The 24,574-nt window shown below is 35.9% G+C and overlaps 1 protein-coding gene across 1 annotated transcript in view; it reads left to right on the top strand.

Moving 5' to 3' along the window:
• The window catches only part of DNAH8 (dynein, axonemal, heavy chain 8), a 120,290-nt gene that overhangs the window by 3,297 nt on the left and 92,419 nt on the right, over positions 1-24,574 (top strand). Inside the window, exons 3-19 of the mRNA XM_010075082.1 lie at positions 512-596; positions 1,438-1,586; positions 2,958-3,147; positions 3,524-3,687; positions 4,021-4,197; positions 4,566-4,679; positions 7,128-7,235; positions 9,615-9,716; positions 11,229-11,375; positions 12,298-12,495; positions 13,042-13,118; positions 13,553-13,652; positions 16,034-16,153; positions 18,536-18,671; positions 19,625-19,812; positions 20,711-20,791; positions 22,767-22,883. Coding sequence (XP_010073384.1) covers positions 512-596; positions 1,438-1,586; positions 2,958-3,147; positions 3,524-3,687; positions 4,021-4,197; positions 4,566-4,679; positions 7,128-7,235; positions 9,615-9,716; positions 11,229-11,375; positions 12,298-12,495; positions 13,042-13,118; positions 13,553-13,652; positions 16,034-16,153; positions 18,536-18,671; positions 19,625-19,812; positions 20,711-20,791; positions 22,767-22,883 — 2,253 coding nt within the window. The remainder of the gene's footprint in view (positions 1-511; positions 597-1,437; positions 1,587-2,957; positions 3,148-3,523; positions 3,688-4,020; positions 4,198-4,565; positions 4,680-7,127; positions 7,236-9,614; positions 9,717-11,228; positions 11,376-12,297; positions 12,496-13,041; positions 13,119-13,552; positions 13,653-16,033; positions 16,154-18,535; positions 18,672-19,624; positions 19,813-20,710; positions 20,792-22,766; positions 22,884-24,574) is intronic.

Below are 24,574 nucleotides of genomic sequence, written 5' to 3'. Positions count from 1 at the left end.
GTCCTTCCAGATGTCAGCAAAATCTTTGTCGTCATTAAAAAGTTTTGGAGCCAATGTGGTCAATTCATGTCTCCAGAATAAAATACACGTGTGCCGTGTTACTCCTCTTTTACAAATGGATCTTTTACATTTCGGGGTAGAGTAGCAATAGCAGGGTCTGTCAAGTCATGGAAATCTGCTGTGTGTGTTTCTAAGTCTCTTATAACCAGTTACTTCCAGTCGACACTTTAGATTTACAGATCTCAGTGAGTGACAGAATATCCTCCAGTATCTCTGCATTACTGGACAAGACCATAAACATTTGATATACAGTTATCAGGAGCTAGGTTCAGTACTTGAAGGCAATATTTGAAATATCTATCATGTTATTTTGTAACTCCTCACGATATTTGAGGATAAACATTACGTGCCACCAAAACTTTAAACAGTGGCATGGTCAAATTATTTTTACATATCTTAAAGGCACAGAAAAATATTTTGAGTAACAAGTATTCACTTTTTGATTTAACAGTTTAAAGCCTTTGAGTCTTTTTTTGCCAAGGGAGGAAGTAAAACTTTGAAAATTTTCTATCAAGAAGGAGAACCACCAGGAATAGGTAAATTTTTAGCCATATTAATACAGGCAGATGTAATAGTGCCTTCTATTGTTAATTTTGTTTAATGTTTACCAGAATAAAATCTGTTTTTACTTGTTCATAATTTTTCAGCCTTTTGCTATAAGGACTGAAATTTCATATTTTAAATGCTTGCTTCAAGTCAAATTGTTTAGAAAAATTTCAGTCGATTTTGGCCATTCTTGGAAGGAAGGCTATAAAAAGAGAAGTTCTTCTGAAATCTTATGTTGGCTGCAACTTTTTCTTAAAGGAGGTATGCTCCCAGTTCATTAGAAAGCACTTTCATAAAACCTATCTGAATTGGGATTTTTTTAATAAATATTTGAAATTTTTTAGTTTTCACATGCTCAGTAGAGAATTAGAATTGAATGTCTAAAATCCCTAATGATTCTCTAAGCACCGAACATGCTGTTCCCTTACCTAATTATATGAAACTATTAAATTGCATGGGATTATATCTACAGAGGACCTGAGGGTGTCTCATATTATCTGTTTTCTCGCTTAAGCATGACATCTTGTTGGATAAACTGAATGCAAATAAACAAACCAAGTATTTCAGTCACCATCAAATTAACCCAGAGTGATGGGCCTGAGCAAATTCCCTTTTCAGCACCAAAATTGCTTTGTAATATATATACGTTTGGTGTGTATTTTTAATTGTTTCTTTAATTACAGACATGAATTCTGCTGGTTTTGGTTCTCTTACACACAAAAGAAGAGAATAAATAATTTCTGTGTTGGATTTCATTTCACTATATCAATTTTAAGCGTTTTATAGGACCTTTGCTTTTAAAAATACTGACACCTATGAAATTCTTTTCAGAATGTGGTCGGACAGTTCCAGCAGTTGTAAAAGGAAGTAAAATGATGCAATTTTTTCTGGACAACACACCAGACAAATTCATCGGACAATGCCTATTTTTTGTTCGTTGTAAGAATGACAGCCCTATAAATGCAAAAACTATACATGAGGTATTCTCTCATATATTTTAAAAACAAAGAACTTCAAAAGTAGCTATTTTTGTTTCATTATTTGTTTCACTATTGTCAGATAACTAAAGTTACTGGTGTCTGTGTTTTTTGAATGTTCAGCTGTATCATGGTCTTTGCTCTTCTTTTTGGCTAGACAATGAGTAGCTGTATTACTTCAGCAAATATTCAGGTTATCTTGTGAATTCAGTGTCTTACAGGACTCTTGTTAAAGAAGTCAGCATTTCAATTAATTTCTCGTTCTCCTTGCTGTAATTGAAGAAGTTAAAGCTACTAAGTACATTTTAGATGGGATCAAAATCTCTAACCTAGGCAGACTCGCTGAGAAGACTTCATTGCAAATACCAGAAGAGGAGAAGTTTACTTGTACCTTTTTCTTTTATGTGTCCTTAAATGTGTGAAGTATCCATTTATCGTTTGTAAATTATGTAGCATGTGTTTTTCTGCTTTACCAGACAAATTCTTAGATAAGTGTGGGCTTCATTCTCATTTATAGAGAATGTATATATACGCATCTTAATACTTGGGCAGTGCTCAAGGGACTGTAAATTGATAAGAATCAGTCTTATATATGTATGTTTTAATTAATATTTTTTCAAATTCTTCAGACATAATAATGATTAATTTATATACCTTATATATTAAAAATGTTTTATTCCTTTTGTGAGCTGAGAAGGTGAAGTGGGAAAGGAAGAGCACTATTAGAAGTAAGATACAAGATCTGTCTTTATCAAGAGTCTCAGCATTAGTCATAAATATTACTCTTGCAGCAAATTCCATACTGAAGTGATAAGAAAATGAAATTTATGTTCTAGGGAGTTCATTTCGTGAAGTATGTTAATAGCGGCATTTAAAATATTGGAATATTAAAAATATTCAAAACTTGTCAAGTGTTGTTTTGGAGAACAGACAAAAATTTCATCTGATCCCAAGTAATATACATTCAGTCAGATAATTGCTTCTAATATAATTTCAGTTTTGGACATTCAGAGCATTTTTCCTACTTGCATTTCATTACTCAGTGCCAAATTGTAGAGGGGACATTTAGAATATTTTTAATTGTTATGTACTATTTAAAATTTTCCAAACTTTCTCTTTGATAGAGAAATAACTGAAATCACAAACCATAACCTGGCAGCCTTTTAAAACTGTATTAAATGATTATTGACTTCAATTTTTAATTAAAAACTATATCTTATGGTCATGTTGTAGGTATGAGTGTTTTATAAATATTTTCTCCTTAAAGTTTTCATTGGCAAAATGGAGTGCCTTTAGAAAAAAATACCCTGATTTTATAATACTGCTTCCAGTCTGAGTTACTGCATTACTAACAATCACTCTGTTCCAATGCAGGATATATTCTTTGGTGTTTTGGATGCCACTGAAGGAGTCCTCCGTGGTGTTAGGAATATGATGGAGAAGATTTTTCTGCCTGCTATCCTAGTAACAAATAGTTGGGGTGCTTTAAGTCAGAATAAACAGGATACAAAAGACAAACAGAATTTTGTGGAAACAATTAACAGATACCTTTCATTTTTAGAAGGTAAGCACTGCATTTCGGAAGCAATCAAACTAGAGGAATTCTACTTAAGAATTTCTGTTTAAAGGCAGTAGCAAGTAGGTAAAGAACATTTCACATTCTGCAAGGAAAAATAAAATGATCAATTACTTGCATAATAAATACATGAGTAGATTGTTTATTTAAGAAAATACTCTAGTGATATGTTACTTTTAAGGAGGGACACTGGATTAAAATAAGAATTTTCTGCTTTATGTGCATGCAGTAAAATGGCTCTTATATTGAAACCACACTGATTGCAGACGTATATTCCCAAATGTAAATTGCTTACACTGATAGAAATTTATTTCAGGGTCTTAAGTTCTTCTGTATTGTAATTGCTATTTTTTTTTTTTTTTAGGGGCTGCAATATGCGTTGAAGGTACTGTTGAGTTGCAAAAAATAGATTCCATTAATTTTTCTAAACTCCAGTCCGTTGAGAAAGTAACTGAAGCAGCTGATAATCCTGACATGGTTCGTCAGCTAGAGGAAGTACTTATGATATGGTATAAACAAATTGAATGGGTAAGTTGTTGTTTTAACAAGGCCATGCTATGTTTAGTGTGTTTAGCTTGTGAGAATAAAAATGTAAAAGACATAAAAAGAGCTGACTGCACATTTATCGGCATAGAAATGAGTATATTTATGACTTGATGCCTGCTATTTAATGTCTTTAATTAAAATAGTTCTTCAAGTTTTTTACAAGTGAAGTTATATTTGGTGCATTTCAATCCGTAGATTCTGATTAAAGAAAAAGATACAGGTATATGTTGAGATTCACCCTGTTTTTTCTTGTCCTTGGTAATGATATGTCTATTCACTGCCGTAGACATTTCTGTTTTTTCAAATTGGTTGCAGGTTCTGATTGAGAGTCAGCAGATGAGGAAAGAAGCTGATGATTCGGGTCCACTGACTGAACTAGAGCACTGGAAATGTATGTCTGCTAAATTTAATTTTATTATTGAGCAGATCAAAGGACAAGACTGCAAAACTGTCATTAATGTTCTGAATGTTGGACATTCTAAACTACTAAGGGTAATTATTCTTTTTTCTTTTTCTATGTTGTAGAAATATGTGTATTTCTATATTGTCTACTATATGTATAGTAGACAAAGCTTGCAATATTTATTTTGTTTCATTGCATGTAAGAGAGATTTCCTGAGGGGAATTATAAGAGGAAAATTTAGGTATGGTGCTGGTGTGCTTAATGTATTAAGAAAAAGAACAAGACATGTTTAGAGGTATAGACAAAAATTATCATAAATGAAAGTAACTTTTGGTGCCTGCTTTGATGATGCCTTTTAAAAATTAATTTACCAGGGTTTACTTCCAGCTAATCAGTGCAAATTAAAAAAAATAGTTGACTATGTGTGGAGTTTTTTACGGTACTATTTTCCCTCTAGATGTGGAAAGAGCTAGATGCTAGAATCACAGATGCAGCAAATGAGTCGAAAGATAATGTGAAATACTTACGCACACTTGAAAAAGTTTGTCAGCCGCTTTATAAATGTGATCTTGTAAGTATGCCTTTCATCACTCTTTAAGCATAATTTAGGTATTTACATAGAATGCCCAGAGCAAAAGAAATCTTCCTTGTAGTTTGCTTAACAGTACATTTTTCTAACTTACTTTTCTATATCTCTAATTTTCTGGTTTTTTTTATAAACTACTGTCAAGTTAAACATTAAAGCATTAGTTTATTGTATATTACATAAAATATAATCTTTAAATATGTATTTTGTCAATAAACGTAAATGCGTATGATTGCCTAGTAAGTCAGTCCTGCTGCCAATATTATTTTTGAAATGAGCTGAAACAGGTACATATTTTGTAAGACAAGAATCTCAAAATATGTCTGGTATTGAAAATTCCATGTGTCAATGAATAATCACACAGCTGTAACCAAAGTACCAAAATTTCAGTTATGTGGAGAACAATGAAACCTAATGAGGTCCTAAATGGGGAAAATAATATTTTGATGTTGCAAACAGTATTAGCTGCTTCTCTTTGCAGACGTACCAGCTAGTCAGAATTTAAATAGCTGTCCATGTACACTAGTCAGCCCTAGTTCAAGGTATGGGTTCTTGGGTATATTAACTATTATTTATTGTAACAGGTATATGATGGAAGGAGGAAATACCCTGGGAAAAATTGCTTGTTCTGCTTTGTTTTTCTAGTCTTCCATGCTGTGGTCCTGTATGCCTCCTGTCGTTTGTCTGGAAGGGTTGTATTTCTTTTGAATTTCTGGCAGCTTAGGATCCTAAGTCCAGGTTTTATCTGAGGGGAACCAAAAAAGACTGTGAGAGTATATGACATAGAGATGATACTGCATGGAGTAGTAGAAGAGAGGAGTGTGAGAAACAGTTATTACTAACAAGCTGTTTATCTTCAGCTCTTCAGAGAATCACTAGAGGGAGCCAGGTTCCGGGCCATCATGATGAGGTGCTTCATACGAGTTATGAAGATAAAATTATTTTTATCTTGAACATAGATATTTGGGGGTGGAAACCCATTAAAGAGTTCATCATTTTCCTAGTACAGAATAGTTAACTATAGTTTTTTGTTTGATCTGGACCAATTTGGATAGATCTGAATTTCTGTTTTATCTCTTCGGGCGTTGTTGCAGACATTGTGGTAATTTAGGTTGGATTTTCTATGGTATTCAACTTAAAAATAAGGACATCCAAGTTAAATATATCCTGTTTTAAAAAGAACTATTTTCTGTATTGAGTTGAATTTAATATATGATATTGAAAAATATTTTAAATATTAGTGGATCAGGAATGGAATCTACATGTAGATTTACTGTGATATTTACCGTGTGCATGAAATACAGCATTCAGTGTATGCAGCATCTCACATAAGCACATCTGTAGCTGAAGTGGGTTCCTGTATGAAAATTTAGACAGCATTTAACCTGGGAATTTGAAGCAGAGAAAGCACTATACAGTCCAGTATTCAGGGGTTTATTTTTTGTCAAGGATTAAAAAAGAAAACCAGTGAACGTAGAATCTCCTGATTACATTTGGGGAGGGGTGGGCAGTGGAATGGTGGTGATGATGAGCAACGGGTGGACACTGAGGGTTGTTTTTATCCCATATAGTCTTTCACAGTCTGCTGACAAATGCAAATGCCTGCTATGTCTAGCCACAGCGTTTGCGTGTCTACTTTCAGTTTGGAATCCAAAGTTGATTCCAGGAGCTTGGCTTCTCTGTTGAGGGGTGACAGTCAAAATTACTTTTTCTGGATGATCTGAATTGCAATTCTAAGTCCCTGATAATGTTAATGAATTATCATTTTTTACCTTTTTTCCTCTTTTTTTTACAAAATACTTTGGAAGTGATTGAATTAAAGAGTACTTGTAACACCACGGTTTGATTTTAATTATATGAACAATGATTTCATGAAATGTGTGAAAGATTTAGATCTTTCATATGATGACTGAATGAATTAGGCACTCATTAATGAAATTAATACCATGAAAATTATTTCATTAAGTTAGTGAAATGTCTGAATGAAACATTTTATGTAATGATTGTTATCTAATTGCATAGAGTATATTTAACAGCTGTACTTGAAGGCAAACAAAAATATTAATTACAGGGCAACCACTGTCAGCTGCCAGAAGAATACTTCCTTTTGTGCCAAAAAATGCAACCTGTACTTTTTGAATTGTTTTATTTTGGTCATCAAAATAGCATATTTAAAAATATTCATATTAGTATCTTTTAATCTGATTTCTCACCAAATTATCTAAGAGTTTTGTTGGTTTTATTAGTTGAAGTTTTAAAACTTATTGAGTGTGGTTAGCTTTCTTTGATAAGAAAACTTTGGTAAGATGCCATGGCATTTTGAAGACTGGTTCATGTGATTTAGGGAAAAATGTAATGTAGAAGTTGTCAAGAGAGTAGAAATATGGTTGCTAAGAATAGAAACTAAATTTTTTCTCAAAACTCTGCTTTAAGGTACAAATGGCACGTGGAATACCAAACTTGATAAATGCTATACGAATGATTCACAGCATTTCAAGATATTACAATACTTCTGAGAGAATGACATCATTGTTTATAAAGGTAAATACATTAAGTATAATATTAATTATAGAAATTATGTGATTTTTTCAGAAAAAAAGCCTCATTTTGTTTAAATCAGTAGGACATTTGTTAAAAATGATAATAAATAGTGAGCGTCTGCATGGGAAAGGAAGAGAAGTCTGATCAGGAGAGGATTGAAACTGGGCCTGGAGACTTGTCTTCTGGAAGGAACTTTGTTTATACTTGCTTCAGCAAAATTAATTTCTGTCTTATCTTTTTGATTAATCTCCTGATCTGAATTCATCTGCTCAATTGTTTCCTAAATCACTGAACCCACAAAGATTCTTTTATTATTAGCCTTGAAGACCTAATTAAGCAGATGGCCATGAGTCTGATTAGGCTATTCCTCCCAAAGGTATGAAAGACAAAAGGTTCCTGTTTTCAGAAGCAAGTCATATTTGAAAAATTAATTGAATCTCAGTTCATAAACTGTGCCACCTTAAAGAGAAAATTAAGACCAACTAGGGAATTATACCAATGTCTGAATCCAGGTATTCACTGCAGGAAAAGATGGTTTATCTAATGGTTTTAGAACAAAGAAATCCTTTTTAACTAAAATACGGACCTCCAGTAAGCATATAGGGGGAATTAATAGTAGACCCTTATTACACGACTTTTTGGTTTATTTTTTTTTCCAGAACACCCCAGGTTTCAGTGTAAAGTTTTGTTATGATTCAGTTTGAACGAGGATATTAAGAAATATGTGCTTTTTTGAGGCTATCTTTATCCACAGCTAGGGCTGTTTTCCGTACACCAGATGTTAGCTATGGATTATGCAGCAATGTTTATATTGTCTGTTACGTAATTATTTTTAGATGTTTGTGTATTGGCACTTACTAGCATCTTTTGTTTGATGGTCTAAGGGATTGAGCATTTAACTGCAGAGTCTAATAACAGACTGGTTACAGGACGCTGTGCTAATACCAAGGAAAAAGCTCTATTTTAATCCAGTGGTTTAAGGTTCCCCCAGCAGTGTGCACTTGCAGCCCAGAAAGCCAACCATATCCTGGGCTGTACCAAAAGAAGCATTAGCAGCAGGTTGAAGGAGGTGATTCTCTCCCTCTACTCTGCTCTCGTGAGACCCCACCTGGAGTGCTGTGTTCAGCTGTGGGGCCCCCAACATAAAAAAGACCTGGACCTGTTGGAGAGAGTCCAGAGGAGACCCAAGAAATTAATCAGAGGGCTGGAGCACCTCCCCTATCAGGACAGGCTGAGAGAGTTGGGGTTGTTCAGCCTGGAGAAGAGAAGGCTCCAGGGAGACCTTAGAGCAGCTTCCAGTGCTGAAAGGGGGCTACAGGAGAGATGGGGAGGGACTCTGCATCAGGAGTGTAGTGAGAGGACAAGGGGTAACGGGTGTAAACTGAAAGAGGGCAGATTTAGATTAGATATTAGAAGAAATTTTTTCCTGTGTGGGTGGTGAGGCAGTGGCCCAGGTTGCCCAGAGAAGCTGTGGATGCCCCATCCCTGGAGGTGTTCAAGGCCAGGCTGGATGAGGCTTTGAAGCCTTGAGCAACCTGATCTAGTGGGAGGTGTCCCTGCCCATGGCAGGGGGGTGGGACTCGATGATCTTTAAGGTCCTTTCCAACCCAAACCATTCTGTGATTCTATTGTTTGCTTCCATTTAAAGGTCTTCAGAGGTGACACTGGAGATCCTCTGTACAACTTCATTAGTGATTGTGTCACAGTGTGAGGCTGCCTTTGGTACAGTTACCAGTCTTTATTCATTTAGGGATTTTTAAGAGCTGCTTACACTACTCTCATGTCAGAGACATACATTATTTAATAGACAAAATAGATTATCTACCTGTAGTTGTTTTCTAAGATGTGTTTTCCATATCCGCATTCACTCCTGTACTCCTCTGTCTGTTATTACAAACTTTGGATTTCTGTGGTTGAGAAGTAGAAGAATGTTCTCTCCTTTTCATGACCATGGGAGAACAAGGTGAAGACATACTGCTAGGATAGAAAATTATTTAATGTCAGTTTTTAAATAAAGATGCATATGCTACAAAGTGTAAAGATGATAATGTAAGTGAAAAATAGTTAAATAACTTCTCTTTGTTCTTGAGTTACGGTTGGTGACATTCTGTGTTTATGCATATGTCATGCTGGACTTATACTATATACAAATACTTCCTGGGACTTAAAATACACTTCTGGGAGTGTTTTTAAGACTCTTTTTAGGATGTTTGTCATGTATATTACATATATCATTTAGCTCTTATTATTCCCACAGGTGAAATTTGTCCTAACTCTGATAGTACTAATTCATGCATGTGGGAATTTTGTTAGATTTTTTGAAACAGGCAAATTTCCTTATAAGCTTGAAACTTACTTGTTTCCATTTTTCTCTGCTAGGTTACAAATCAGATGGTCACAACATGTAGATCATATATTACAAATGGTGGTTTGTCTGGTGTCTGGGAGCAGGAAACATCAGTAATCATTGGAAAAATAGAGGTTTGTATTTTAGTATTTTATTATTTACCTATCAAACCTATTACCTACGGATGTGCAAAAAGAAGTCCATATCAATATCTATCAAGTACTTCACACTTCTTCACAGTTTTATTTCATGATGCTTTGAGCGTTTTCCCATTTTTGAGCCCGCTGGCATTTGTTGAAATTAGAATAGCCTCATCTTTATAAGGGTGGTCCGTCACTGACCTTGGAATTGGCATCGTCACTATATGTGCAACCAAGGAATTTTGTCATCCTGCATAATTCCCTCTTGAGGGTATCTGATATGGTACCGTCTTCCTCTGCCATGGGGAACCTGCTATTTGAATAGACCCCCACTTTGCTTTTTACAGTAGCTCCTTCCAATGACAGATTTCCTTGACACACCATGAAAGTTCAGTGCTAAGAGAGTCTTCTTCTTCTTCAGCTGATTCTGACATATTAAGAACAAATTAAGCACATGCAATATGCTGTGGCAAAATAGGTCCGTCTATGGGGTTAGTGGTTGTCAACGCTGACTTCATTTCCACCTTCTCCCTTCTCAGACCTCAGCTGCTGACTTCCTGTCTTACCCAGAAAGGCACAGGATTTCATAGTGCTTTAAAAAATAGATCCAGAGGTACCCAAGAAACTGCATTGAACGTATCTCTCCTGACCTGACAGGATGATATGATTCTAATAATTCATCTGTTTCGTTGAGGTCATCTTGTGGCTGCTTTACAGCTGACAAGCCCTCATTATTCTACGAGAGAAATATAAGCCCAGCTTCTAATAATGGTGTTCAGTCTTTGTTCTAGTATCTGTATATTCTAGGAAGATCCGAACATTCATTTCCACTAGGACCTTTTTTCATTTCCTGTAATTCATAGCTAATTGTTATATATACCTATATATTCAGACAGTCTGGTGACTGCCAGTGTATTCAGATAAAATCTGCTTTCTGTTTTCCACGAACTGACAGAAGATTGTGTATTCCAATGATTGTAGACTTACATTTCTCACCAGTCATTTTTACATCTGATAAGGTCTTAGTATTTTAAGTAAATAACTGAGAAAGAAGATTATTCTTCAATCACGCTGTAACTCAGACTTGTTAATGTGTATTGATTTGTATAAACAGTTTCCTTCAAGTCCCTTGGGAGTTCGAAATGGGCTACCCTGTTGTGCCAATTTCTGTCCTTATCCAGAGGGCAGTCTGACCATTCTGCCCTTCGCTGGCCTCTGAACGACCCTTTACCAAGAATGAAAACTTCCCTGTTCTTTTTTTGGTGACTCATTTCCTAGTGTTAAGTCTTTCGCTGTACTGTACTGTTGGATGTTCATATGTTGCAGGTCTTTGCTACACATACTGAAAGAAAACTACTCACTGTATGTAAGTCATTACTGCCTGTTGACTGAAAGTAGAGCCAGTAAATAATTAACCACTTTGGAATGACAGTAGGTTTGAGTTCTCCAGTCTCTCACCCATAAGCATAACATAATGAATATGGTATTTATTCCTTCGTGTTTTAGGACTGCATGTTTCTACTGAAAGAATATCAGAAGTGCTTTCATGAAACAAAGCAAGAGATTTTGGAAGCTCTAGGAGAGAAGTCATTTGAAGTGTCGGAAACATACATTTTTGGAAAATCTGAAGCTTTTTGTAGGAGATTAGAAAAAGTGAGTATACTGTGTGCTGTTACAGGGTAGAAAGAAGGGCTTCTCCAAAGAAGAGTTTACTGGATGGGCACTTTTCAACACGCATGCTCTTAATCATCCTGTGAAGGAGTTTGTAACTCTTTATTGAGAAAATCAGGCACTTCCACAGAGTCATCCCAATACTTTAGGCAGTTACCTCACAATGTCCTTCTGAATTTGTCAATTTATCTGTTAGTACGGAGACAAATAACCTGATTGATCTAGACTTAGATCCTTATTTTAGGAAGTTTAGAATTATGTAAAAAGTAACATACCTTTACTTCTTTGAATGGTGTCCTAAGGCATTAAAAACTCCTGTTACTGCCAAACACAGATTATTCTACTGCTTTGTGTAGTCTTAACATTTAGCTTGCTAACGTGATGAAGATTTTAAACTAGCATTCACAGAGTTTGTGTGGAAGAGGTAATATGTGCTCCTTGGTGCAGAATAAGGGCAAACACAGAATAAGAGGAGCAGTCATCACAGGGTAGGAATTCTGTAAGTCTTTGATGCTTTTCCTTATCATGCAGCATATATGCCAATCTGTATGGTGGTTATTTTTATTCTGTGAAATCCCTTTGTGTCATCAGTATGCGTATGTCATGTTTTACCTCTTTTTCCATATTACCCTAATGAATCTAACAGTCAAATAAAAAAAGAAACCCTTTACCATCAAGAAAAATGAAAATTATTTTATTTTGTATTGGGTTGTGGTGAGAACTAATGTTGAAAACTGAATCCACCGTGCTCTGTTGAAGATACTTGACTTAGAAGCTCAGAAGCAACACGTTTCTGAATGCAGTAGTTAGAGAAGTGGCTATTGTTTATTTTATTTTACTCAGGCTTTATAGAGGAAGTAACAAACAATTTGTTATGATCATGAATATAATGTTTGTATTTCAGATTACAGAGATTATAGCTGTAGTACAAACTTTTTCTGCACTGAGTCTGTCTACCATTGAAGGGATAGATATTATGGCAGTAAAATTCAAAGATATCTACCAAAGTGTTGAAAAGAAACACTACGACATCCTTGATCCCCGAAAAACAGAATTTGATGTGGATTATGGGAATTTCATGGCAAAAATCGAAGGTTTAGAGGTAAGTAATATTTCTACCTGTAATTTGGGGAAGAATCTTATTATGACTTACTGAGTGTCTCCCTGAATGTCAGTGGGACTTTGGACTGTGAACAGGCTACATTGTTCTTCCAAAGAGCACGGAGTTTGTGTTTGTCTGGAGGGAGGCTTTTTCCATCCTTTCTCCTCCTTCCAAAGGAAGCTGTAAAACAGATCATATGGTCCTCACTGAAGATCAGTCACTCTGCAGCCAAAATGACAAAAAATATGAGACCTGAGAGAATGATCTACATGGAGGTGGTTTATTAGCCTGGAGACACGTGGATAGATATTGGGTAGAAAAAAGCTGCAACTGTTTTCAATACGTGATGTGATTCTTTGCTGAAATTTTTTGGCATTTTGAAGAGATTACTTGATTGACACTCTTTATGTTAAACATAGACCAGTGAAGGCTGCTATTTTGTACTTTAAGCAGAAATAATTTCAAGTGCTCCTATGCTAAGAAATTATCAGATATAAAATACTATTGTGCGACTAGAAAAATTATACTGAATTTTGTATTCTTTAGCTACAGATACAGACATTTATGCGTAACTGTTTTGGGAAGATCTTGTCTTCACAGCATGCACTTCGGTTACTTCAAAGGTATTGGCAATTATGTTTTAAAATACTTTCAAGTAACTTCAAATTATTGATCAACAGAATTCAAATAACATGGCTAACTTTAGAACAAAGGACCTAATCAAGAATTTTTAATTATTAGTGTTCTGAACCATGTAATCATAAAAGATGTATTTTAGCCTTCTTATTAGAATCGATATTCTCTCCTGTTCTTAATTTCATTATAGTTTGTTTCCTATATACAAGAGGATACTAAAAAAAACCAAAACCTGGAAAAACACAACAGCAACAACAAAAACCCACCAGGGTTAAACTTGCTCAAAGTAAGAAAAAATTCCGGGATCCAGAAGCATTTCCTAGATTTGTGCTTCTTTCATTTTACGTAATGTTCATATAACCCACCTCAAAAAAAATTTTTTTTTTACAAATATTGTTTTGGATACTAATTTTTAATACAGGTTTCAAAATCTGAGAATGCCATGCCTTCAAGAAGAAATAGTACGTACGGTTAGTTGTATTCTTCAACATTACCTAGCAGAACTTGAGGCTACTAAAAAGGTATGTATTTTCTTTGCATTAAATTTTAAACATCATGTTAAAATAAGAGCAAATATTTTAATATTTATATTTGTATTTATTCTGCTTATTCTGACTGACTGTCAAAGCTCAACTTATCATACTTCTATTTTCCTGTTACACAAAACAGAACTGAGTATGTAGGCAAGTATGATATACATGCTCTTGCAGGCAAATGTGTCATCACAATTTTACTTTTTAAAACTAAATATTTTCTGTTATTTCTTCATTAATTGAAGACAAAAAAAGTATGTTTTTTCCTGGCTGTGTACATCACTTGCATATACCTTTCGGGTTTTTTATTGTATGAGGCATCTACAGTCAATTTGCATTGATACATGGCTATTATCTAATGCTATAACAGTATGAAATAGATATAAAATGTAGGTAAATTGCATTTATGTTTGTTATAAAGTTATTTTCCATGATTTGTGTAGTGTACCATGACTGTAGCATAAATGAGAATTAACTTCTGGGGACTGTTCATGTCACTTGACTTTAAACTTTTATAGAGGAGTTAACCTAACCTGTCTCTATATGTCAGCAAAATAAATATCTGCATCAGTACTAGACATCCATGCTCCATTTCTGTGCAAAAAAGAAACAAGTATTCCAAAGTCAATTCATCTGATCTATATTACGTGTTAACCTGAAGGTTTAAATAATTGCCTTGAAATGACCATTTTTCTTCAATGAGTATAGAGGGAATCTGGAAAACCAGACTGATGCAAATATTTTTTTAGAGTTATTTACATTTTGTCAGATGTATGACAGATGTTTACATGAGGAGCCAGGTATCTATAAACTCTGCGCTTACTAGAAAATTATTCCTCCAAACAGTGACTTAAAACTGTAGCCTAGCATAGCTGCACTGAACCACTCTTTACAACTTCCTTTCCCTGTCTACTCGCTGCATAGAACATTTCCTGAACCTCTAATTACTGGCTTAATTTGGTGTACATATTTTCAGCAGCACTGCCTGCTTAAGAAATCGCTGCCCCCATCCCTGGCTGCTTTTTCCCAGAAAAAAAAAAAAAAAAAAGGTGTGTTTTCTGAGGGGGTTTCATCTAGGTCAGTTCCACTCAAGTTTACCAGAAGCTACTTGAATTTCTTTTCTTGGGATGGTGCAGGAGACAGTACAGGGGTAAGAAAACACACCAGTAAGTGAAGAGGGGTGGCTGCTTAAGGAGTACAGCTGTTTGTGTTATCACGGCATGAGTTTGCTTGCCTGAAGTTGAGTGTATAGAAATATTCCTTTCTTCTGTTGAAGAATATGTTGCCAGTATACTGTCTAGTTCTAACTATTTATTAGATATTTTTGGATTGCTTTTTATCTTTGCCAAGCAAGTTATTTCTAATAAAAAGATGCTCCCACTGCAGTACTGGTTCTAAAGCGCTTGAATAATTTGTCAGTGCAAATTTGGGTGCGTGATAATTTTAGGCCACATTTTTCTTGACTGTAACGCAGCCATTCAGTGAGCAGAGCCCCTCCCCCCCCCTTTTTTATTCTCAGCTTGGGCACAGCTAAAAGCATGGGCTGTGTACCCAGGAGTCTCTGCATGTATATTGATGAGAAATTAGTAGAAAATAGCATATCATAGAGTCATAGATTATCCTGAGGTGGACGACACCCACAAGAATCGTCTAGTCCAACTCCCAAAATGTTAGCTATTATTCAGGTGTGTGTGTCTGAAGAGCAATGTTGACATTTCTATTCAGGTAACATCTCTCAGTTAATATAGCTTAGGCCTTTCCTGAGGGCAGTTCCAAAGCAAAGGACGAAAAGCCTCAACTAGGGTTCTCGCAACACTTCCTTACACAGCTTTGTTTCACAGCAGATGGCTCCAAAGTTACACAGTTCCACCTGTCAGGCTTGGGCTTGAATACTGACTGCTCAGCTCCTAGGTTTGCAATGCCGGGGTGCTCAGGGCTCTGTCATATAATCACAGAATAATAGAATTATTAAGGTTGGAAAAGACCTCAAGGATCACCAAGTCCAACTGTCAACCCAACACCACCTAACTCACTAAACCATGTTCCCAGGCACCGCATCTACACGTTTCTTGAACACCTCCAGGGATGGTGACTCCATCTGGTCATAAGTAAGCACAGCCTTAAAAGAAAGAAACAGCATGAGATAATGAAGACAGGAGACATACCGACAGTGGTGTCAATGTGTGCATCTCAGAAATATAGCAAATAGGGGAAGCAATACAGTTTTCCATCAATGAACTGTTGCATGACTCCACACAACTTTAATCTGTTTGGGAAGAAGAAGAAATTGTGGTACCAGAGGAAAAACAGTTTAGCATTTGAATAGGATTTTTTTAATCCATGTTTTAATGATACTGTTCTTTTCATAGCTTTACCAAATTCAGAAAGATGATCCTCCTCTTGCTCGAAACATGCCACGTATTGCAGGAAGGATACTGTGGGTGAGACAGCTATTCAGAAGGATAAATGAACCAATCAACTATTTCCATGTAAGTTGAAGTGAGAAAAAATTGTTTTGTGTAACATTGAACTGTCTTACTTCAGTAGAGTGACCATAATTTTTCTGGCTATCATGATGTCACTTCTCATATGCTAGGCAATCTGTTTATTTGTATGTGAATATCTTGTTTAAACAAATACTCTCTGCAGTAACCGCTGTTGTCAATCCACGATGTAGTGTTAGAATAGAGCATACTATTTCAGTTGGAAGGGACCTACTGCTATCATCTAGTCTGACTGCCTGACCAATTCAGGGATGACCAAAAGTTAAAGCATGTTGTTAAGGGCATTGTCCAAATGCCTCTTAAACACTTAAAGCTTGGGGCTTTGACCACCTCTCTAGGAAGCCTGTTCCAGTGTTTGAACACCCTCTCGGTAAAGAAATGCTTCCTAATGTCCAGTCTAAACCTTCCCTGATGCAGCTTTGAACCATTCCCATGTGTCCTATCCCTGGATACTCAGGAGAAAAACTCAGCACCTCCCTCTCCACTTCACTTCCTCAGGAAGTTGTTGAGAGCAATGATGTTGCCCCTCAGCCTCCTTTTCTCCGACAAGCCCAAAGTCCCTAGCTGCTCCTCACAGGACATTCCTTCCGGCCCTTTCACCAGTTTTGTTGCCCTCCTCTGGATGCTTTCAAGGACCTTCATATCTTTCTGAAATTGGGGGGCCCAGAACTGCTCACAGCACTCAAGGTGAGGTCACACCAATGCTGAATACTGTGGGATAATCACCTCTATGCTGTGTTTGATGCCCCCCAGGATGGGGTTTGCCCCTTGGCTGCCAGGGGCATGTTGAGCCTGCTGCCGACCAGCACCCCCAGATCCCTTTCTGCAGGGCTGCTCTCCAGCCACTCCTCTCCCAGTTTATACTTGTGTCCGGCATTACTCCATCCTAGGTGCAGAATCCTGCATTTCAACTTGTTAAATTTCATCCCATTAATTGTAGCCCAATGCTCCAATCTATTTAGATCCCTCTACAAGGCATCTTGTCCCTGAAGAGATTCAACAGCACCTCCCAATTTGGTATCATCAGCAAACTTGCTAATGGTGCATTCAACTCCTGTATCCAGATCGTTGATAAATATATTGAACAGAACTGGCCCTGGAATTGAACCCTGAGGAACACCGCTGGTGATGGGTTACCAGCCAGATGTAGCCCCATTCACTACAACCCTTAGAGCTCTGCCGTTCAGCCAGTTCTTCACCCAGCACCTTGTAAACTTACTCATCCCACAATTGGGCAACTTGTCCAGAAGCATGGTGCAAGGGACACTACCAAAAGCCTTACTAAGATCCAGGAAAAACTGTTTCTTTGACTTACCACTGAACTAGCACCCTAAGCTGGAAATATGCACTGAAATGTTCATCCGTCTGTCTTCATATTGCCCTAAGAAGTATTTAATGATTACAGCTGGTGGTGTTTTTCTTCTTTTTGTAATGCAGCAGACTGGTGCTTGTATGTAAGGCTCATGTCCTGCATTTTAACAGAGTACCATCTCTTCTGTCCTCTAGCTGCATAGGGTTCTCTATGGAGAATCACATCTCTTTATCAAGCAGCTGCTAGGAGTAGCTGAAGGTGTAAATGTGGACTGCCTGACATCTTGAAACTGCCTGATGTGTGTGTGCTGGTACCACTGAAAACCGAGTTTATTGTAAGGGCCCACCCAATACTGCAATACTGTCACTGAGAATCTGGTCACTGGTTTTCCTGCAGGTGATTTCTGAACTAGTCTGGGAACAGGGAATTCCATTAATCCTCAATCTGCATTTTCTGTAGCACTTAACATACAGGTGGAGGTTGGTACCAGCCATGTAGGCTTTAACATTTGTGGCCCTTAGGAATTCCTTTGTATTGAAATTCCTTCCTTCATTGGAATAGTCAGAATCTTGCTATACTAGGATCCACTATAGAAAGAATATTTCTTGAATGTTTGAATCATTCTCTCACAAAGTATCTAGTGTCTCCTGCCAAGTTAGCTTCTATGTCACAGAGGTTTTCACTTTCCTGTTTCCCTCAGATGGGAATAATGATTATCTAAATCTCCTCCAAGGAAAACAGACATAAATATCATTACTGATTAAAAAAGGAGTTTTTTTTTTTAAATCAATTTTTAATTACTGTTCAATTTTGAGTAGAACTGAGCATCCATTTCACTGTGAATGCTCTTACATGTGTTAAATATTTAGTATTTATTACTTACAAGTTCTTACTAACTTTATTCCACTATAAATTTGAATCATAGATACTTGATACAGTTTTCAAGAACTCTGTAAGTATAATTTGTAATTTTAACTTACACAATGTATAGTCAACCCAAATAGTATGTTTTTCTTTTGATATGGTTTTAATTTGAATGTACTGTATTTTAATAGAAAAAGTCAAATATCTTGGCGAGTCCAGAAGGTAAAGCGGTTGTTCGATTATACAACAGAATTGCCTGTGTATTGGTGGAATTCGAGGTAGTCTATCATAATGCATGGATGAAGGAAGTTTCACGATTACAATATAGTAAGTAATTAAATATGTAGTTGGCTTTTAAACTGTTATTTAATGCTAACTTAACACAAATAAAATCAGATAATTTTTTAAGCCTCATTCACCCTTAAAATGTGCCAATTAATCATGATTCAATAAATAGGCCCAATAATACAAATCTCTGTTACTGACCTTGAAACTTGGTTTTGATGCAGAGGATTGCAGATTTGGTACACTGTTTGACAGATGACTGGAAACAGTAGTGAAACACATTTAAGGCACACAGTTGTTCATTTTTGTATTGAAATTCTTTATGTATACCACTTAATAATTCTCCCTGTTTTCTTTCCACTGCAATAGTTTATACAGTTGTATTATCTCAGTCCCTCTTAGGACAATTATTACTTTATGCCTAGAACAAATGTTTGATAATCAAGCTTTATCACTTTAAGAGCAGAATCAAAGTTTAAAAAAAGAAAAATTTGTGTAGATTTTTCATGTAAATTATAGATACTCCATGGGCTTCAAAACAAAGAGTAGGTCTATAAGAATAAACTCTTGTTCATCGCATAGTCTTCATAAGTTTTTCTGTTTCTGTTTGTGCTTTTGTTTTATATTTTTTCAATACCCTTATGTAAGCATTCATAGTCTGGGTTAACAAGTTCCTGTAAGATATTGAGCATCTCATAAAAGTGTTGTGTTTCCAGGTCACTAGAAAATTAGTTTCATAATTTTGTAATTTGAGCTAAGAAAAAATATGCCAGAAATAAGACTGGATCTGATGCTTGTTTAGCTTATGAAGAGAAGGGTTATATATGGCAGAAAGCTAATATGGTGAAGTCAGTTGTATATTTTCTTTAACTGAAAACAGCATGAAGCTATTTCTTAATCACTACATATTAATATTAAAAATCTGTGTTCCATAATAATGTATATAAGAGAAACAATTTTTTGTCTTAGAAACTGATATAAAAATGTCTTTACAGCCTTACACTCCACAGTATTTGCACGTCATCCTAAAACGGAGCAGTTCCTGGTTAATTTTGATCCCCATATTTCAGAGATTATCCAAGAGACAAAATGTATGATAAAGTTGGGTCTGGAAGTACCGGAGCAAGCGAAAAAGATAGTAAAAATAGAAAATAACCTGAAGTCAAACAAGTTGCGTTTAGAGGTAAGCTTAAAAATTGTCATGATTGCTGTTTAAAAAAAAAAAAAAAAAAACAAAAAACCTGATTAACCATAGAAGTTTTTCTGTGGTTAAATGAAGATTAAAGCTGGGTATGAGTAGTTTAAGGTAAATTTGTGGAATTCACAGGTGGACATAGAGGATCTCATTAGAAAAACCTCTACTAACTGTTGTGTGGGCTAGTATATAATTAAGTATAAGCATAGCTATTTCTTACACCTTGTGGCATGTTATATATATTCTGGTGATGAAATAATTAAAGCTATCCAAAAAGTGTTCACTCTCTGAAAACCAGTAAAACAGTTTAACAAAGTTTTTAAGAAGCAAAGATCGGAATTCTGGATGGAGAGGTATGGCGAGCCACAATAGCATCAAGAATTTTCCAGGTTGCCTGCCAGAGAAGTCATATTTGTGGTACCTATTGTAGTATTTGCTGTTGTTGTATCATTTTGAGAAGCTTGTACCTTAGGGATGAGGTGTACCATACAAGATGTGTGTGTGTAAGGCATAAGACAAGCAGATATTTTAAAACAGTGTTTGTAAGTTACTTTAAATGTATGATACTTAGTTGATACTAAAGCTCAAACTGTCTTTAGCTCTAGAGGAAAATCATAATTTGTCTGGCCTTGTGCATAAAGAATCATTGCATGAAGGTTACTTTCATTATTCCTTGTGTAGCATGATACGGATTCATTACATTCCAGAAATTATGTATGTAATGTGTAAATGTATGTCTGTGTAAAATTCTACACTTGTTTTCAACTGTAGTCTTGTACTGCTTTGGATGTTTTTTTCTGATGATTTGGTTGTATAGCAGGTGGTTTGCTTCAGTACAGAGTATCTAAATAGTCTTCTTGATACTGCCCTTTCTAATAATTAACAGGGTCTTCTCCAATGTTATGAAGATTTGTGTCAAGAAACACCAACAGTTTTTGCAAATCTAATGGCACCAAAAATGACAAAGGTTGGTATTGCTAAATGCACTTCAGTATGCTTCAGAAGAAGTTAGAATAACTTAATAATATTTTATAGTTTAAAAATATTTAGAAGGATCTGAATGTTGTGAATTTAATGGATTTTACTAAAACTTTTAAGAAAAAAATTTGCTCTTTCCATCCCTCATACAATACTCAAATAATGTGCATTACAGTAGAATAATCTTGGTGCCTATGAGATACAAACCCAGTAGAACAGAGTATGGACTTCGTCGGTGTATTTATCTACACATATCTCTGACTTTGACATGGAAGTAAATTATCACTTATTTCTGTTTTAGAGGTTTTCGCGGGAAGTTGTGCTTTTCATTTAGCTGAAATACTAAATTTAGTTATCTTTGTCTTTGCTTGGAGAGAATTACTAGCCTTGTGTATTGAGTCACTCTCTTCAGTGACGTAGAAATGTTGTATAGTAGCTAAAGGTGCAGTTTTACTGGAAATGCAGAATGTCTCTGCTACAAGCTGTTTCGTTTTGCCAGATACATGTGAGTGTATGTATGTGGTTGTTCTAAGTAACTCTTCCATTTTTGGTGGATAATAATAAGATCAGAAGGTTACAGAGCTTGCATAAGTTTGTGTAACTACATAGTTGGCATGTGCTGAAGTATGAGAAACAAGAAACTTGTCCTTGCTCTTAAGAGTTAAATAATAAAAAACAAAGAGACATAGTGATGGTAGTCTTCACTTGGGTGATACCACTGTAAACATGATTATATCGTAGAGACAATCGTTCATCTCTGTATTTTAGAGGAAACACCTGGCAAAAGAGAAGGATGAGTATTGTACAAACAACAGAAGATGAAAATATTTTTTGAAGAGGGTAGAGAAGTCTTTGGTGTACAGGAAGAAGAGAGGAAAGCACAAATCAAAAGATGGAATGAGCAAATCTAATCTGTGGTTACTGTGGTGCCATAATTTGACAGCAACACATATAGAGCCTTGAACTGTTTCTAGATTGGCTGTGTTGGTCACTGGTAACAGTACCGTCCCAGCATTGTGGGGTTATATATATTCCCCAAAAACATATACGTTAAGGTGATAGTGGTGGCTGTATTTGTAAACAGCTGTGTGTCTATTTGAGCTGAATTCATTGTTTTTGCTGTGATTCAGACATAGCAAAAAGACACATTAGGATGAAGAGAGTGGGTGAAGACCAGGCAGTGACTTGATAAATGTCCAGATGAAAGAGCAGATGTGATAGTTGGCTATTTAAAATTAAATATTAGTGGAATCAGTTCAAAGTTTCTCACTTCAAGGATGATGGGTATGGCAAAATTTAAAATTGTGATGGCTGTATACTGGGAAATCAGTGAGGAGTTTTGGAGTGCTAGGAAAAAATGGTGTAGATCATACAGTGACAGGGAAATGAGCTGGTTTCAGCTACATGCTGAATATTTTGGTGACACATCGCAAGGAAACAGACTGTGGAGAACTGAGTATTCATTAAGGGAAACAGTAGAGAAGAGAAGTTTTTTAAAAATAGTATCAAGGCTACAACAAAATTTGGAGAAAATCAGTGTGATTCAAAAAGGGACAAATGAAAAATGTTGTTAGATAGATACATGTGGTTGAAAGACAGGTAATTCTGTTGTTGAGAGTGATTGAGATACATGTTAAAGGACAAGTGGTAAGACCAATAGTGGGTTTGATTTTTAACTTGATGAAGTAGTGGGAAGTACTAAAAGACACTGTCCACGAGAACAGACAGGGGAAGATCTTTGCTGAGTATTTACACTTGGTCGTTGTGGACAGAGGCTGTAGTATGCACTACCCTCCCCTTCCCCAATATTGCATGCATTTCTTTGATATTTTCCTTGAAAATTTGTAACCTTCCTTGCAAAACTTAGGCAGAACTTTTTCTTTCATCAATGATTCTAATAATAATGTCATTTGTTTTAAATTATTTCTGTTTTTTAATCTGTGAAATTATATTTTTATGCTTAGGTGGAAGCTGTGTTGAGGCAAGGACTTACTATGTTGACTTGGTCATCTGTGACACTGGAAAATTTCTTTCAAGAAGCTGATCAAGCCCTGTATATATTTAAACAGTTTTTGAAAAAGGTATACACTGGGCCACTGTATAAATGAAATGACAGTTTAGAGAAATTCTTTCCAGTACATTCCTCTTCATATTGAAAATTAACCTGTACTTCTTTTTGTAGCACTTGAAACACAAATTTTGTTTGCTTTCTAAAGTATGTTCGTTTTTTGAATGATATACTTGGTGATTCTCTCCCATTATTACCCTCAAATGTTTGATCTTTGCTTCCGTTCTTGCGGTAGAATGTATTTTCACTTGCCCTCAGATTATGTCAGACTGCCACTCTGATTTTTCCGTCAACCTCTGCTTCTCTTTGACTGCTTGCCCATGAATGCAGTTGCACACAAGATACCTCCATGTCCAGTGGAGACCTTTTTAACATTAACTGTATTCATGGCAGGCATGCTGTGAAACTGTCTCCTTTTTGTGCAGCCCATAAAATGATGAAAAGGAGGATGCTTTTCCCTCACAGTGCTCTGCATGCTCGCTGAGTCCGTGTTTTTTTTCTTCTCTTAGCATTTGCCACATAATTTCTGAGTTCTTTTGGTTCCATTAACATGCTTGAGAACCTGTATTGGTTCTTTTTCTTGAGTCTTTACCTTGGTAGTCAGATCATCCTTCTGGCTTGATGGTTGAACGGTATGGCTATCATCTCTCCTACCAGTATCATAAATTGTGTCTTCTGTGGTAGGAGATTGTTAGTCCCTGATGGGTATATCCACTTCTTTTTCTGTATGGCAGAAAGACATAATTATGATCAAGTTGTCTGTTTGCTGCTGAAACCCAAAGCTGAAAACGTGTAAACTGTGTAAGAAATATACTTAGGCTCAGAGAGAACTTAACTTCGTTTGGATTCTGCCATAACAAAGCCACTTCACAATAGTTGACCGAATGCTAATAATGCTTTAATTTAGAATCAAAGAACCACTGAAAAGCTATGATGAGTAAAAGGAGAAGGTTTGAAGACTAACCCATCAAGAAAGTTACAGCAGGGCCCCCCTTGCTTTGTTACTCCTTTATTTAATCTAGCAGCAGTGTATCCTACGTAACTGGAATGATCTGGGGTCTGACCTTCTATTACTGCCTGTCTGCCTAACCTACTGTTAAAATAGCAAAAATTCTTCAGGAGTCTAGCACAGTCAACAGCATGGAGCAAAGTTTTATTCCATCAATTCCTAAACTTTCAGGACAGAGGAAAAATAAGTTTAAAGAAGGTACTCTTAGTCTGGGGACCACTTTCTGATGAGGTTCTCGGGGCATAGGAGATAATTCTTTCCATTGTCACTCATTCAACTAATGTCCAAGACTGATCAGCTCAAAGAACTGTCAGGAGGCGCTCATTCAAAAATTAGATCATTGCTGTTAAGGTGCAAAAGTAGTCTTGGCTTATACTGTCTGTGAATTCATATCAGTTATATAGCGAATTTAAAAATATGGTGCTGAAAAAAAAATATTGGTAGCAAAATTGATACCAAAAAAAAATCTGTGAAGAAGTATGTGGAAACACTAAATTCCTCTAAAGATTTCACTTTCTGAAGGATTCATATGTCTCAGTTTCCCGACATGGAACCAGCAGATACTTAAGGATTACAAGATTTTGTTTTCAAAGGGCTGTCTGAAATGAAATTGTGCACACAACTAATTTTTTTAGGATTTTGTTACCACACTGTGCAGAATTTAAATACAAACACTCTTAGCAATCGAGTTCTTG

This window comes from Pterocles gutturalis, unplaced genomic scaffold (assembly GCF_000699245.1).
Source record: "Pterocles gutturalis isolate BGI_N339 unplaced genomic scaffold, ASM69924v1 scaffold5217, whole genome shotgun sequence".
Lineage (NCBI taxonomy): Eukaryota > Metazoa > Chordata > Aves > Pterocliformes > Pteroclidae > Pterocles > Pterocles gutturalis.
Note: the sequence above shows the minus strand (reverse complement) of the source record. Positions and strands in the feature narration are given on the sequence as shown.